Source organism: Microtus pennsylvanicus, chromosome 7 (assembly GCF_037038515.1).
Source record: "Microtus pennsylvanicus isolate mMicPen1 chromosome 7, mMicPen1.hap1, whole genome shotgun sequence".
NCBI classification, from domain to species: Eukaryota; Metazoa; Chordata; class Mammalia; order Rodentia; family Cricetidae; genus Microtus; species Microtus pennsylvanicus.
In genome coordinates, this window is record NC_134585.1 from 98,250,106 (window position 1) to 98,266,709 (window position 16,604).

The window sequence follows — 16,604 nt, forward strand, 5'->3', positions numbered from 1 at the left end:
TTATCTTTCCTCAACCAAATTCAAAGGTTTTTTTTTTATTTCTAAAATGTGGCTAATGATTAGAGAGAACTTTAAATACAATGCAATTGCCCAGTAAATAATAGAAAATGAAGTGATCATTCAATAATCCATATTGCTCAATTGTAATGTATTCCATTTGTATTTCAGAGCCACATGGAATCGATATCTCCTTTCTCTAGATGAAACAGGGAGACTTATGGTAATGTGTCAGTGATTTAAAAGGTAGATGCTTGAGCCAGCCATTCCATCTCCTCTCATAGCTATAAATGAAATCAAACAAACAAAAAGCTATGCAGTGTTTTCGTAGATCCAAGACTAAAACAGCGAGCACTTAAGGCAGGAAGTGAAACAGGTCTCATGACTTCTAGGGTTCTGCCATGCCGTCTATTTCTCTTTGACCTGTTCCTACACAGGTCTAGACTAAACTTTCCTCAGTTGCTTAACACAGGAAATAGAACAGAACTGTGACCCAAATTCCCAGGTAGTTTACTTTGGCCTTAAAATTTCCATAGCAAAGCAATGGGTTCCCACAGTCAGCTTCACTGTATTTGTTTAGTTCCATATTGTCTAGGGAAGCAGTCATTATAACCTTAAAATCAGTAGCATTTATGGCCCCTTTGGACCCAGTGACTCTGCAGTGGCTAACTATGTTTCTTCTCTTCTTGCAGATACACTGTGGCTCGGTGGGGTTTTACATGGCAAGGATCATTTTTTTTTTTTTTTCAGCAAGGATCAGATTTTTTTTCAGATCTGATTTTTTTTTTTATTTTTCTGCCAATTTTAGTCTCAGCCTGAAGTAGCTATCTAGTCTTGTAGTGGAAATAGTCTGTTTTTATAGAGACAATTCCATTTTAAATTACTTCTCAGGCCAAATGCTGCCATTTAATAAAAGTTTGGAACCCTACACAAAACCAATAAAAGGCATTAAAATTACTTATTAGTCATGGTACTTTCTTACTGTCACCAACCAGATAGTTCTGCTTGATAGCTCCATTAAATCCAGGCTTATTCCTCATTTTTCTTTGGTTTCCTTTTACAACACATAGGTATTATTTTTAAAAATCCTCTCTTCACATAAAAACTGTATATTATTACGCAGAAAAGTATTCGGTATTCAGTATATGTCAAGGCACTGATGTAAATAATTATTTTAAAATATTAGCCAGGAGCATACTATAGTTTAAGGCAAATGGACAAAAAAAAAAGAGTTCATTGCATACCCAGAGCTGTAGAGTTCGTTGCATATTTGGAGCTGCAAAGGACTTTGTTTTTCAATGACTATGAGCAAATTTGACTGTACTAGTTACTTTTTAAAAAGATGACTTAAAAAATGAAACCCCATGCATTTCTAAAACTAATTAAGTCTACAATCTCAAGTTCTAATGCTAGCCAGCTGAAATCATATCCATAGCCATAACAGCCCAATCCCAATGAAGTCGAAAGCATAGTATAAAAGCAACATTTATCTGCGACACAGTTCAATATTTTTGGAGGTTATTACTATCTCCAACAGGATCTATTATGATTTAAAACTGTCTTTTTATTGATATTCATTGTTTTCTCACCTGACAGCGTCCAGTGATTTATATCAATCTTCTCTTAGCATGAGATTTAAGCATCTACAATATATCTTAAGGAGAAGGGCACTTTTTCAATATGTCTCAAGATTTTTAACACAGCTGTCATTTTAAAAACCCTCGCCTCTTCTCAGTTGAGAAGGGTTTAGAGAAGGCAGCTCTGTTGATAACACCGCTTTTATCTGAAGCAGTAGAGGATTCAGAAATTAGTATGGCATATTGATAATGCCTTTGTTTATGGCATTCTTCCTCCTTAACTACGAAAGCACCACAGTCAGCTGTCAATCATAAAATGGCAACATCAAGTTCCTTTCCTGGCTTGGAGATTTGCAACTATCCCAGTGCTGGTAAACTAACCACCAAATTATAGCCTTTTCTCCTCCCTCACCCAGATTTCACAGGGGCTGCACACCCAAATAAATGCCTCTTGGCTACCCATTCATCTAACAGCTGGAAAGATGACACTTGACATTTGGAAACTTTCCTGGGAAGATTGCTGCAAGGCTTTCCCATTAGCTTCCTGGTGAGACTGTAAGGTCGAATAAGCTGCCTCAAAACCTGCAAAGGGTAACGGAAATACTCTAATAGTAAGCTTGTGCAATTTAAAATTCTAATTCTCAAATCAGAGTTCTTCAGATATCATAGAAACCAGTGGTTTAAGTGGGGGCAGAAGAATGCCTTTGAAGATGTGGGGTTACAGTTACATTTTAAGCAATGATAATGATGAGAGAAAGTCTATTTCATTTAGAGCTAGGAGGGAAGTCTGCTCCGGCATGGGGAAAGACTTCGACATAGGTAAGTTCTGGTAAAGTTGATTTTAAAATCTGCGGCTAGTAGGGTTTTAAAACCTGCTCATCCTCATTCAGAGCATCAATACAAGGCCCAGCTAATACTATTCTTTTAAAAATATCCTTCCTTATAAACATTATTGCCATAGTTTTAAATTTCTTACAACCCATGACCATAAATTCATTGTGAAACACAATGAGCTTGACACAGACAGAAAATCACAAATATTATATTTAAGTGCTACCTCTTACAAATATTGCAAACATACGTATAGAATTCCTTCTGAAGACAACTTCAATCAGGAAGTTTAAATAACTTAACTTTTAAAGATGTTAAAAAGAGAAATAAAACCTTTCCATAATATTTAATATTAAAATGTCCAAAATAGAAATATGTCTTATTACAATGAATGTGGCTAATTGAGTCAGGAGGCCCTGGTGATGTACTTCATGCACTGTTCTAGTGTGAATTCTCTACCACCAAAATATCGTTATACTTGCTCTTATTTGTTAAGTATTTCTCAATGGAAGATTGATAAGACTGAACAGGCTTCTCTAAATGCTCAACCATTTATCCACAGATCAATGAAATTAATAAACCATTTGAGGGAAACTCTGTTGGAGTACACTGAAGGAGCGGGAGGCATAAAGGATGTAAATTTCAATTTTAACTGAACTTTTATCTGAGACTAGAATAAGACTCCAACGTCAATTTATTATTGTTAGACTGCATCACCTTAGCTAGAGTGACGGAAAAATATTCAAACGGATGCAACAAATCACCCAATTCACAAACTAAGAACAATTGAGGCTCAGGCCATAGGAGAAAGATGCAATACTCAGAAATGGACTTGTTTCCTTTTAAAGTAAAAGAGCAGTCACCATTGTGGCCTGCCTCAACAGCAGAGCTCTCACCTTAATTTTCCTTTCCCAGGCACCCAAATCACATATTCTTTTCACCTAGCTTATTGAACCACCCTCAGTTGGTAATGACTTTCTGTCACTCATGACCTAGGGCACATTTGAACTGGTGACCAAGAGGTTAAAGGCTCTGTATCTCATTACCAATCCCTCGAGATATCGTGTTCCCTCAACAGTTAGTGATTCTTTTGTGCCTTGGTCACGTATGAAGAAAACACACACAAACACACACACCTCAAGCAGTGAAAAGTGGATTATCAGTATATAAAATTTAAGATAGACTTGGAGAACTTCAAACGCATACTACATACAATCAAACAGAATCATGACGATTAAAGAACATTTTCAATCTTCATTGGTAGAGCTATATATAATCTTCACTATTAGACTTAAAAACAATATTGAAATCTATAGTTGAAGACAACCATAGTTAGTAAGCACCCATAATTAATAAACATGAAACAAGCCAGAAACTTTATATATATATATATAAAATCATACGCATTTTTTGCATCTGTTCTAAGAAAATTCTGCAACACAAATTAGTTTCAGAAGTGTGATAACTAAATAAGCAGAAGGAATAATACAAGCTCATAAATAAAATAACCAAAATCATATTGGTCTCCTTATCATTGGTAGTTATCATGGAATTACAGCAGATTGCAAAAACAGGTAAGGTTTGAAGAGGAATAAAAATGACTATCATTTAGGAATATGCATGCTGCCAGATTTTTTTTCTCAATCAGAAAACACAAATTGTAAATAATAGATTATTAATAGTTTTAGATTAGAGACATAAAACTGAAAATATAATTTATTACAAAATATTTTTCCTGTATGAAATATATAATATGAAAAATAAATTAAAAGAGAAAAAATAAAGGGAAAAACTTTGTCTGCAGAGAGGGTACAGTAGTTAAGATCACTGACTCCTCTTCTGTAAGACATTAGATTCCTAACACATGTATCTTGGTTTACAATGATCACAGTAACTCTCGTTTCAGGGAAGCTGATACCTTATTCTGGCCCCTAAGGGCCCCAGATATGCATGTGGTTCACAGACACATGTGCAGGCAAAACACTCATGCACATAAAATATATATTTTTAATTAAAAGAAAAACATTTTTATACTTTAGTATTTTAAAAAGAAGGCTCTGGATTTACTCAACTTATATTATTAATGAACTGTATTTAAAGTGCCTTATTTTTATTGACAATTAGTAATTGGATTTAGGTCTCTAATATGCAGGTACTTCTCCTTATCCTGGAATATGGGAGGCATGGACTTTTCCCCATCATTTTATTTAAGATATATTTCAAATAAAAACCAATCTGAACCCTGAATATGACCTCCAACCACAGTCATCTCGTTTTCCCAGAGGAATACTCAAGCAAAATTGCAACACATTCCTAACCAGTGTTTATCCCTAGTGCATGAACTGAGTTTTTGGAGCCCATTTCCTATGGAGGAATACCTTGTTCAATCTAGATACAAGCAGGAGGGCCTTGGTTCTCAAGTGATATAACAGACTTTGTTGACTCCCCATAGGAGGCCTTACTCTCTCTGGGAAGTGAATGGGGAGTGGGGTTGGGGGCGTCATTTGAGAGAAACTGAAGGAGGTGAGGGAGAGGGAACTGGGATTGGTATGTAAAATAAAAAAGATTGTTTAAAAATATATTTAAAAAATATTGATGGGGCTGGAGAGATGGCTCAGTGGTTAAGAGCATCGCCTGCTCTTCCAAAGGTCCTGAGTTCAATTCCCAGCAACCACATGGTGGCTCACAACCCTCTGTAATGAGGTCTGGTGCCCTCTTCTGGCCTGCAATACACACAGACAGAACATTGTATACATAATAAATAAATAAACATTAAAAAAAATATTGACTCCCCCCCAACATTTTAAAATACATGTCATTTTAGGCAGAGATGCCAAGGTAAAGAAATAAAACCCTAGGCTTGAAAAGCACCAGAATAACAGATCAGTCAAGGCCTTAATAATAGACACATGTGAGCTCAACCCAGGGCTTCTGTACTGATAGATATTGGATGTGAACAGGTTGAACCATTTTAGTCCTTGTTTTTAAAATCTATTTCTAAAAGTTGAGAAATTCAAAGCCCATGTGAAATTATCACAGGTAAAATAAAATAATGATGACAGATGATTAACAAGTTGGAGCTGTTATCACAATAATTCACAAGTGGATATACAAGTATATGTCCAAGTGCAAATAAAGAACAAGGACATGTCACCATACCACAGGGACACTTATTCACCTGTGCTCATAGCAGCTTTGCTCATAATAGCCAGAACCTAGAAACAACCTAGATGTCAACTGAAGAACAGATAAAAAAATTGGGGTACATGTAGCCTTAACTGGTCATCTGTAACCAGGCAAATCTTCCAGCTGAAGGATTGGGACATCAGCTCAGTCACAAAGCCTTCAACCTACAATTTGTCCTGCCTACAAGATGTGCTGGGGTAAAGAAGGTACAGGAATTGTAGCGGTGATGAGCCAATGACTGGTTCATTTGAAGACCTGTACCATAAGAGAGAGCTTGGCCCTGATATCCAGGACACAGGGGTAAGATAAACCAGAGACCTAGGCTAGAACCAAACATGGCTGGGAAAAGTCAATGAAATGATTCCTAAAGATATTCTGGTATAATCAAAGCCCAACTGTCATCAGAGAGGCTTAACCCAGCCACTAATGGAAACAGATGCAGAGACACACAGCCAAACATTAGGCAGTGCTTTGGGAATCCTGTGGAATAGGGGGAGCAAGAATTGTAGGAGCCAGAGGGATTAAGAACTCAACCAGTAACCCCACAGAATCAACTAACCTCGGTGCATAGGGACTCACAGAGACTGAAGCAACAATCAGGGATCCTGCATGGGACAGACTGAAGCCCTCTTCATTCCTTATACTGGGTTGTCTCATCCAGTCTTAATAGAAGGGGAGCTGCCTAGTCTCACTGCAACTTAATATACCATGACTGATGTCCATGGGAGGCCTGCCCTTTTCTCAAGAGAAACAGAGGAGCAGTAGATGGGGATGAGGGGAGCTAAGGAGAGGGATGGAAAGGAGAAAAGGGAGGAGAAACTTGGTCAGTGATGTAAAAACAAGCAAGCAAACAAACAAAAAACAGACAAGAAAAGATCAAAGACATCTGTCCTTACTCTTCTAGAATAATTTTAATAGCTTTGTTACCTGTTTATCTAGTTTAAAGAATGTACTGGCTATAATAAAACTGTCTTTATGTCATATCATGTATTTCTCCTTATTACCGAAGGTTAGGAGTTGAATTCAAACACTATTATAAGTTTACTAAGAGAATAAAAGACTGATAGATTAATGGGTTGAGGTTTCTCCTTAATATGAAACTTTTCTTTATACACACACGCACACTAAGAAATCACATTCACACATATATACTTTAATTAAATAAGTAAGTCGATTAAACATGAAAATAAAGCATACAAATAAAATTCAAACCTAAAGGAGCTACAGTCAATTTTCAGTTTTGTACGTTCTCTCTGAACATTCTTATCATTATTCAGAATACTCAAAAATTTTTATTCAGCTGGCAGAAGAAAGTTCAAGTGTATCTGGGCTCCACAGATATCAACCCATTAGAAACAATTAAGACGGTGTTTTGCTGAGCCACTTATCAGTGCAGCAATTAAAGAAGAGTCAGTACACTCGCTTTTGATAAAATATCACATTATCTTGGAATATTTCAATGCCTAAAAAGACAAAGAATTCTCGCAGTGTGAGTTCCACAGATTGGAGCATCTGGTAGATTTTCTTCTGTACATTTTCAAAAGAAGGAATAATGACTTGTAAGGTAGGGAAACATTGACAAAATACCATGTTTTCCCACATTTACACCCGATCTGCCACATCGCTTCTATATATGAACAATTTCCACCACATTATATGTTCGAAATTAAAAAGTATGAGCTAGATGCTCTCACCCTACTGTAGAACCGCAATAATTACAGATAATTCCTTGTTCTTTCCCCAAATAGTGTATGTGTTCAAGGCTTGCCTTAGTCTTCACTTTGCTTCTTGGTGAAACCAGAAAGCAGGGGTGAGGCTGACAGGCCAAGTGGAGAGGACCCTTGACAGCCCTATGAAGGCGAGCCTGTGACTGAACAGAGAGCAGCAGCTCACCCTCACCTGGTGCACACTGTTCTACATTCCAGACAATAGGCACTCTTGTTTGGGACTTCCTTGGGAAGGGAGCAACCTATTAAACCTAACCCAGTCACTTTTTCCCCTTAAGTTTCTTCAGTTCTTAGGACTGCAATTTTTTTCTTGTTCTCTTTTTCTTCTTGTGCCACGATGCTCCTGAATTCTCTGCTGGTTACACAGCTTGACCCTCATGCCCACCTGTCCATGCGACCTTTTTATATTTACATGTTTAATGATTGCACTTTATGAGACTTTCACTTCTACAACCGATTCCTTTACTAGACTCTAATTTATCTTTAAAGGAGATTTATTTCTGTTTATATTGATGTGTCTATGTCTGTGTTTATCATCACACGGGTGTGGATGCTTTTGGAGGCCAGGGGAGCACATCAGATCCCCCGGAGCTGGAGCTCTAGACAGTTGGACACTGCTCTGTGTCGCTGCTGGGAACGGATACAGGTCTTCTGGAAGAGCAGCAAACACTCCTGATTGAAATATCTCTCCATTTATCTTAATTGCAAGTTTTCATTTTATTTCACATACATAAGCCTTCTGATTCAGGCTACTTACAAATTATAACATTTTAGAACACATCATTTATTTAATGAATGAATGGATTCAATGACAAAGGATGGCTAAAAAAGCCTTGTGTATTTATTTGTAATTAAATATTTTAATGATTAAATACTAAGATTCTAAACTTCAAATTTCTGTTTTAGAATTTTAAAAGCTTATTTAATATCATATAATTTTTATGATATCATTTGAATGACACAGAGGCAATGCTCTCTAACAACCCAGAGCAATAACATAAACAACAATGATCTGTAGATTAGGCCCTGCAGTAAGAGCTTTCCAGAAATCCATCAACCTAATATTTTTCATAATCCAATAACATAGCAAGACCACTAATTATCATTACGTATTTATTAATAACTGATCTACTCCTGAGAATACCATGCTTAGGAGGGGTGGTATAACTTGCTAAAGGTTGGTTTCTAAGTATTAGAATTGTGTTTGAAATCCTCTCTTCAATTCAGAATCCAAATGTATAACCATAATAGTCTACCTTCCCTCCTTTACTCATTTTAAAGATGTTTTTCCCAGTGTCAAGTGTTGGGCCCCACAGCTGTCTCTCAATAAATGGTAATTGAGGAAATTAACTAATGAAATTTAAGTGAAGCTCTCTTTGGAAAATTATGAGAATAATTGGAATCTCAACAAGGATGTCTTTAAATAACATCATTTATCTAAAAATATATATATCAAAGAAATTGCATATGCACATTTTCAGTGACTGTATGCATTCATTCATGAGATAATATATGTGTGAAATCATTTAAAACTATATTCTCTGGTGTGACAATTTTCCCCAAGATAAACTGAAAGAACAAGTAAGGTTTTAAAGAATTATTTATGTCTGTGTGGGGGGGGGGAAGGAGGGAGAGAGGGAGAGAGAGAGACGAAGTAGCGACACATGTATTCTTGTGGGTAGTGCCAAGGGAGGACATTGGAAACACCAGAGCCAGGGCTACATTTAGGAGCTTCCTTAATTGGGTGCTTGGAACCAAACTCTTAGCCTCAGAAAGAATACCAAACACTCCTAACTTTTGAGCTATCTCTCCAGCTCCTCAGAGGTTTTTCTTAATGAATACAATAATAATACACTACTTGTTTATAATAATTATTTCATCATATAGCATACTTATTAGCTTCAATTCTTCTTCATATTTATTTTTAATTATGTTTATGTGCGTGTGCCAGTATATGCATGTGAGGGCAGGTGCCCACAGAGGCCAGGGGTGTCAGATCTTATGGAGCTGGAGTTATAGGTTGTTATGAGCTGCTTTATGTGGGTTCTGGGACTGAATTTTGGTCCTCCACAAAAGGTAGTACATACTCTTAACTGCTGAGGACTAAATTTTGGTCCTCGACAAAATCTAGTACATGCTCTTAACTGCTGGGGACTGAATTTTGGTTATCCACAAAAGCTAGTACATGCTCCTAACTGCTGAGCCATCTCACTCATTTTTAAGAGAATGATTCTTCTATTCTGCATATTTTCTCCTACTCAATACATGAATATACTCTTCATAGAAAGAGACAAGCATGACCAGAAGTTTGCATACAGGATATTCAATATGTGGGTGCCAATCATAAATGTGGTGTCATGGACCCTTAGATAAAACTGTAAGGTACAAAGGAACAAGCAGAATCCAGAGACCAGGGCCCAGTCCTAAAAGAGATCTGGTCCTCTGTGCAAAATTTATAATCAGCATCACATATCAGGGAGATTGAACTTCATCTTAAATGCAGAGAGGAGACACTAAAAGGATGCTAATTAGGACATTAGAACCAATGTCATCTTGCAGCAGGATGAGTGTTTGCAGTGTTGGGCCACTGGATTTGGAGACGAAGACTCAAGAGAGATCACAGAGGCTGGAAGTACATTATTACCATGTGGAAAGAGAAGCTCACATATTGTCTCTACTCCTAAAAGTCACTGCAATGCTTCACACTTTGTGTCTGCCACCCTGGCAAAAGGCAGAAGTGTTGAGTCTCCTAAACAGAAATCTGTGCCTATTTTCCATTTTGACTCCATTTTAAAATATAATTTGATACCTAGTTTGATATGTTGAATCCCTAAGACAAATCCAAGTCTTCCTAAACACTACATTTTAAATATTTCATTCTTAGAAACATGTACTTTTAAAAAAGAATCACATTTCTCATTATCATATTAAAAGTTTGTTTCTTTTATGGGTACATGGAAGGTGAAGTGAAATGCTTATCCAGTTTTTAAGTAAAATTTTGTCAGATCCACAGGAGTTAAAAGATGAAATTAATAGAATCTTCCTATCCCACCAGAGGTCAGGTCAGAACCCTGAAACCCAAGTAAGACTGTCTCCCAACACATCCTCCCAGCATAACCCCAACTGTCCCTCTACTTCTTTTCAACATATTCTGGTCCACAAGTCTGGCAGAAGCCTCCTAACCACCAGAAGGTTAGAGAGCCTTGAACCCCAAGTAAAACCACTCCCCCATCCAACCCAAACCTGCCCAGCAAAACCCCAAATGTTCCTCATCATCCTCATTACCATTTTCCAGCCTACACCTCTGGTAGAAGCCGCTAAGCCCAACAGAGATCAGTCCATACTGAACCCCAGAGACCAGGCCAGATTCCTGAAAATCAGGCAGAAGCCTCCTACCCCACCAGAAGCCAGGACAGATTCCTGACTCCTAGAGAACCTCTGGTGAGATCAGAGAGCACACACTTCACCAGAAATCCAGCCCTCAATATGGGCAGCAAACCTCTGCCAAAACAGGAGCTATCCAAACCATCAGAAGTCCAGCCTTCAAGTCCGTTGGTGACCCTCTACTCAACCACAGGCAACTCCAGCCAGAAGATCAGAGAGAAAACAGAAACCAAGAACAGAGACAAACAAACAAACAAACACTCATCCAACAGAGACAAACACAGAAATTGGTACCTAGCCCTAAAATTACTCCAAATTCAGATGCCTAAACACTAGTGCCAGAGCACAATAAACAACAGCCAGGGCAATATGTCATCACCAGCACCCAATCATCCCACTATAGAAAGCCCTACATAGTCAGCACAACAGAGGCAAAAAAAAAAGGTCCTTAAAGCCAACAGTATGATGATGAAAGTACTTAAAGAGGAAATAAAGAAATCCCCTAAAGAAATCCAGGAAACAAACACACAAATAAAGAAATTGGAAGAAATCAGTAAATCCATTAAAGAACATCAAGAAAGAAAGAAAAGCAACATTCAAAAAACAAACAAATAGAAAAACCTTTTGCTCCTACTGGATTGCATAAACAGCTTCAATAAAACCAAGTACAATATTTTATTCCAAGATTGGATGAAGCAATCCAATAGGAGCAAAAGGGTCAGGGAGGAAAAAAAAGTCAGAAACCACCCCTGCTCCCTCTGTTAGGGAACCCAAAGAGAACCAAGCTACACAACCATAACACACACGCAGAGGACACAGGCCATACCCATACCATCTCCCTGATCTCAGTAAGCCCACTTGATTCCCAGTTAGTTGATTATGTGGGCCACGTTTTTGTGTTTTGCTTGACCCCTCTGTCTCCTCCAACCCATCCTCCCCTTCCTCCAGAAGACTACCCAGGCTCTGGCCAGTATTCGGTTGTGAAACTCTGTACTTTCATTAATCAATAGCTAAAGATGTTTGGAACCGATGTTTTTCAATACTTTGATTTCTGCTAAGTTATACACACCAAACTTGGAAATAGATAGGAATTCATCTGGTCCACGTGGTCAGATCAAATAGTTGTCTAGATTACATGGGTTCATTATGAATCAGATTATAGATCTTATCAAAGTGGGTATCAGCAAATTTGATATGTAGCATTGTTTATTTATTTAAGTTATTCCAAATACTTTTAAATACACTTTCATCTTCATAGCACTTTACTAATAGAAGTGCATAAAGCATTCTCAATAAGCTGATTGATTTTACTACCCAGTCTGAATATTAAAAGTTTTATCCAAGTAAAAATATATATTTACATATACAACATATAAAATGTTCCTACTAGGTTAGGAAGATGGCTCATTGGGTAAGAGTACTTGCTATGCATGCATGGGTTCTTGAGCTCAAATCCTCATAAATATTGTGAAATAGTTGGCATGATTCCATATACCTCTAACCCCAGCCCTGGTAGCAAGTACAGACAGGAGGATCAATGAGGACTGCTGACTGTCAGCCCAGCTCCCTGTTCCCTGAGAAAACCATTGTCAAGGCAATAAGAAGGAAAATAATAGAGCAGGATTCCCAATGTCCTCTTCTGTCTTCTTTGTATATATCGACACGTGCATTCCCACAGGTACATGCACAAGCAACATACACATACACAGACATGCATACGAACAAAGTGTGCTCATACAAATTAATATCAAAAATCAAAAAGTACTTAAGAGAAAAATATTTAAGCAATACTGATGACAAATGCCTACCTGTATGTACTTGTGAATGTACCAAGAAGCTTGTTTTCCATCATTCACAGATTCCACTGTGGTGTTAGCCATACCCACAACATCACCACCTGCAAATACCCAGGGCTCACTGGTTTGCATGGTTTCTGGATCTACTTCTGGGAGACCCCATCTGTTAAACTTGATGGGACTCAAGGCTTCTTTCACTGAAAAAAAAGGAAAGAACAATAGGCAATGACAAATCAGTGAATCATGTAACATTTTGAAAAATATTCAATAATTATTGTTCTATGGATGTAAGCAACTGTTTTGAATAAACAGGTAAAAGGTAAGTTAGTGCAATACCAGAGTCAACACATTTAAAGTCATTAAAAATATATCTCACGTGTAGAAACTAAAAGGAGCTTGAAATACTTAGTAACTGCTTTATGATCTAAAAAGAGTTGAACCTTAAAGTATAGTCTTTGAAATACATATAAATGAATTTTCTTATCCATCAATTTACTTATCCATAAATCTGCTACTATTCCCATGATCCCAATAGTATTCCTGGGTGTTACAGGTAAAATTTATATAGTTGATTCATGGATTGTGATCAAAGCCAAGTCTTTTTTTCCCCTAAGAACATACTTATAAAGCAAAATGGAAAGACCTTCTATATTTCCACTGAGTCAATTACCCTTATTATTAAATAATTTCACTCAAGTATACAGTCACATTCAACTCAGAATAAATGCTACTTTTGTGTCATATAGATTGTAATAAGTATTATACACAAATACATGTATGTGCACTTGTACATGTGCGGGAAAATAATTATAGGAGAAAAATCACGAGTGGGTAATGTGGGATAAAGTAGCAAGGCCAAGAAGGAGAAGTAGAAATGTTACAAATACATTTTATCCATATTTAAAAATCTCTAAAAATTTAAATAAAGAAGTTAAACTAAACTTAAAATTAAAAAGCCTTGTTTTTATATCTGTGGAATTCTACATCAAGTAGAAACAGACAGCTATTCTTGGGGTAGTGCTGATGTGCTTTTCCTAATGGATGACAGAACTACGTATATGTGACTTGCTTCTGTATTATCATGTGTGGACTTTAGAAAATACTGAGATGGACTGGTGTGTGTGTGAATGAAAGCGTCCACGAGTTAAAGCTCTCACACTCAGGTTTCTATTTTAAAATCTTCTGCTATTTGTACTTCTTATGCTAGCTCACCTTTCATCAAGAGTAAAATTAAATATTCATGTAATTATTTTCAATGCAGAATGGCATTTTGAGATTTTTCTAATGTCTTTAAAGGTCACATGCACGGAGACCTTTCTCATTGTTCCCCATTGCATAACAGATCATCACTACCATCTGTTGACAGTTACTTGAGTTGCAAGAACGTTAATAGTGAATAGGGCTCATTTCTTCAACGTGGTTTAATGTGTTATTATTGAATGGCACATATGATATGTTTTAAAAATAGAATAATAATTGTAAATAATTATATATAAGAAGTGATATTATTTGTCTAAAACTTTGACACACTCTGGCCCAAATAGAGATATAAAATGAAGAAAGTTTAAAAATGACAGACAATTCCAGATTGCATTACTAAACATCCATATCCCATTTGTACATTTAACCTCATTTTTCAGAAATCGCCTTGAAAATTACTACTGGTGTCATCTTAAGAATGAAAAAAAGAGAAAGATTATGTATTATTTATTTTTTCCTACATCTATTAAAGACATACATTGTTAAGCTGTTGAAGTTTAAATTAAAGACCCTCACTCAGACTTTTTTGAGGTCCTCTGACTAACAGGAAATTTGTAAAATTTTTTTTCTTAAAGTCTTCTGAAGTACTGGGGGTTGAACACAGAACTTGGTTCATGCTAGGGAAGCACTCTATCATTGAGCCACATCTAAAGTCCATTAAATGTTTGTATTCTTAAAGAGAAGCCCTAGGGCCTCACAAATTTATATCTGCTTGAACCAAAGAATTACATGCACATTTGTGAGTGCATGTCCCTAAATATTCATAAGTGCATACTGGCTAAAACAAGCTCTTTAGTATGTGACTCACTCAGCTTTTGAAATCTTAGACATGAATACCAACTATTGTAATCATTTAGTCACTTCTGACATCAATCTAAACTTTATTAATTAAGCAGTTTGTTGATTCTATATTACAAACTAGATATATTAATTTTTCATACTAAAAATGATGTTAGCTATCTTTCAAAAAAGTATTTATGGAATTGCCATCTGCCCTTTGGTGGGGCATTCAACTTTAGCGTGTTCCTAATTTCCCTCTTGAAATGTTAAGTGGATAAAAAGTCATATAGTAGGCCTTGATACTATGAATATAAACAAAACAGTAACAATCTGCATAAATTTGAATATATAATTCTGCGATTGTCAGTATCTACAAAACAACCACTAAAAGCATAGAAGATGAACAAAATACACAAGTATAAACACTGCTACAATAGGTCCTAAATGTTTTCTTTCAGCAATGCCTACCAGCTACTCTCAGGATGATGACCTCAATCTCAAACCACAAGTATTACCTGCAAGTCCAGTAGACCCTGTTTAGGTGTATACAATGTTTATACAGTAATTAGAAGTCCATTGAATCTACATATGGATCACAAACCATCTTTCTCAATCCCACCTAAATGCATGTTGAAGTGTGCTTTTTATGTACCTGTGCTCATGTGTATGAGTGCCAGAGGTCGATGTATCTCATTTTGATTCCATCTTATTTTTATTTGTTGGCACAGGGTCGTTCAGCAAACCTACAGCTCATTACTCTCACTACACTGGCTAGCTAATGTCTGTTAGGGATGTCTCCATGCTTTCAGTACTACAATTTCAGACAGACACCGCTGTCCTCATCTCTTTATTGTGTTGAAAGACTCAGATCTATTGGTGTGGGTGTCAAGACATTGCCCTGAACAAGCCATGTCTTTGGCCCTATCTTTCTTAATTTCAGTGATTTTCAAACTATAGCTACTGTTCCTACGTTCTATCCTTTCATTTTTTCTAAACCTTTAAGTACCATATCTGGATTTCTAATTAATTAATTTAGCTTATTAATTGATTAAATACAGAAAATATATGTATTTTTCTTCTAATTTATCAGTGAGGAGATCGTTTCCTCAGCTGCCTGTAACAAGAGGATCTCTGTTATCTGCATCGCTGGAACCATCCTTCTGTGGACCACTGAAAGCTCTTTCTCCTCTGCTGATGCAGTCAACTTGGAATTCAATGTAAACAAACCTCAGAAGCAGATCACTACTGCCCTGATGCAGCTTGGAAGGAATGAAGGCCCTAGTGGATGAAAAATGTATGTTTACATTTGCAAACCAAATAACTGCTTGCCATTCCTGTGAAGTGTTAAATGAATATTAATAACGGCTTGGACGTTTTTTTTTTCTTTCTTGAAATGGGGGTAGGCATTTTCTGTGATGATCATTTACAGTTTTCACAAAGATTTCCAAGGGATTGTATGCTGATGGAGACAGGCATATGTCCAAGTAGCTCTATTGCTGAATACAATAAGAACTTGAAAAAGAGCCCTCAAACATGCTGATTCAGAGTCCAGATTATTCTGCAAATGAGAGAGGAATATGCTAGATGATATGGTGCCTGGAATTTTATGCAGCCTTTAAAAGAACAGAAACATACTTAATTCATACCAAACATTCAAGATTTATGCTAATTTTCTGCTTTAATTACTACTGTGCTAAAATGAGCTTATTTAAAAAACAAAGACACTCCAAGGTAGCTTTATAATAAGAAATGGTTTTGAAATAGGAACTTTTAGTCAATTTAATGTTAAGCGCAAAATGACTTTTTTTATATATAGACTTAATTGTATTATGACACACAAATTCTTCAATAAGCCACAGTATAAAATTGCAGAAAGCATCCCTTAGGGACACATCAGCAGCAGATGCAGATTGCCAAGGTCAATTAAACTGACATAGCCGTGCTGTCATATATGTAGAAGAAAAATCCATAAGCATATGACAAGTGTGGTTCTCAGTATTTATAAAAAGATGTGGAAAGCGTTATAGTTTACTACATAAATATAAATTAATTCTCCATAAAAAAGA

The 16,604-nt window shown here is 36.6% G+C and overlaps 1 protein-coding gene across 1 annotated transcript in view; it reads right to left on the bottom strand.

Annotated features, from left to right (window-relative positions):
* The window catches only part of Dpyd (dihydropyrimidine dehydrogenase), a 745,624-nt gene that overhangs the window by 383,151 nt on the left and 345,869 nt on the right, over positions 1–16,604 (bottom strand). Inside the window, exon 12 of the mRNA XM_075981504.1 lies at positions 12,511–12,695. Within this exon, the coding sequence (XP_075837619.1) occupies positions 12,511–12,695 (185 nt within the window). The remainder of the gene's footprint in view (positions 1–12,510; positions 12,696–16,604) is intronic.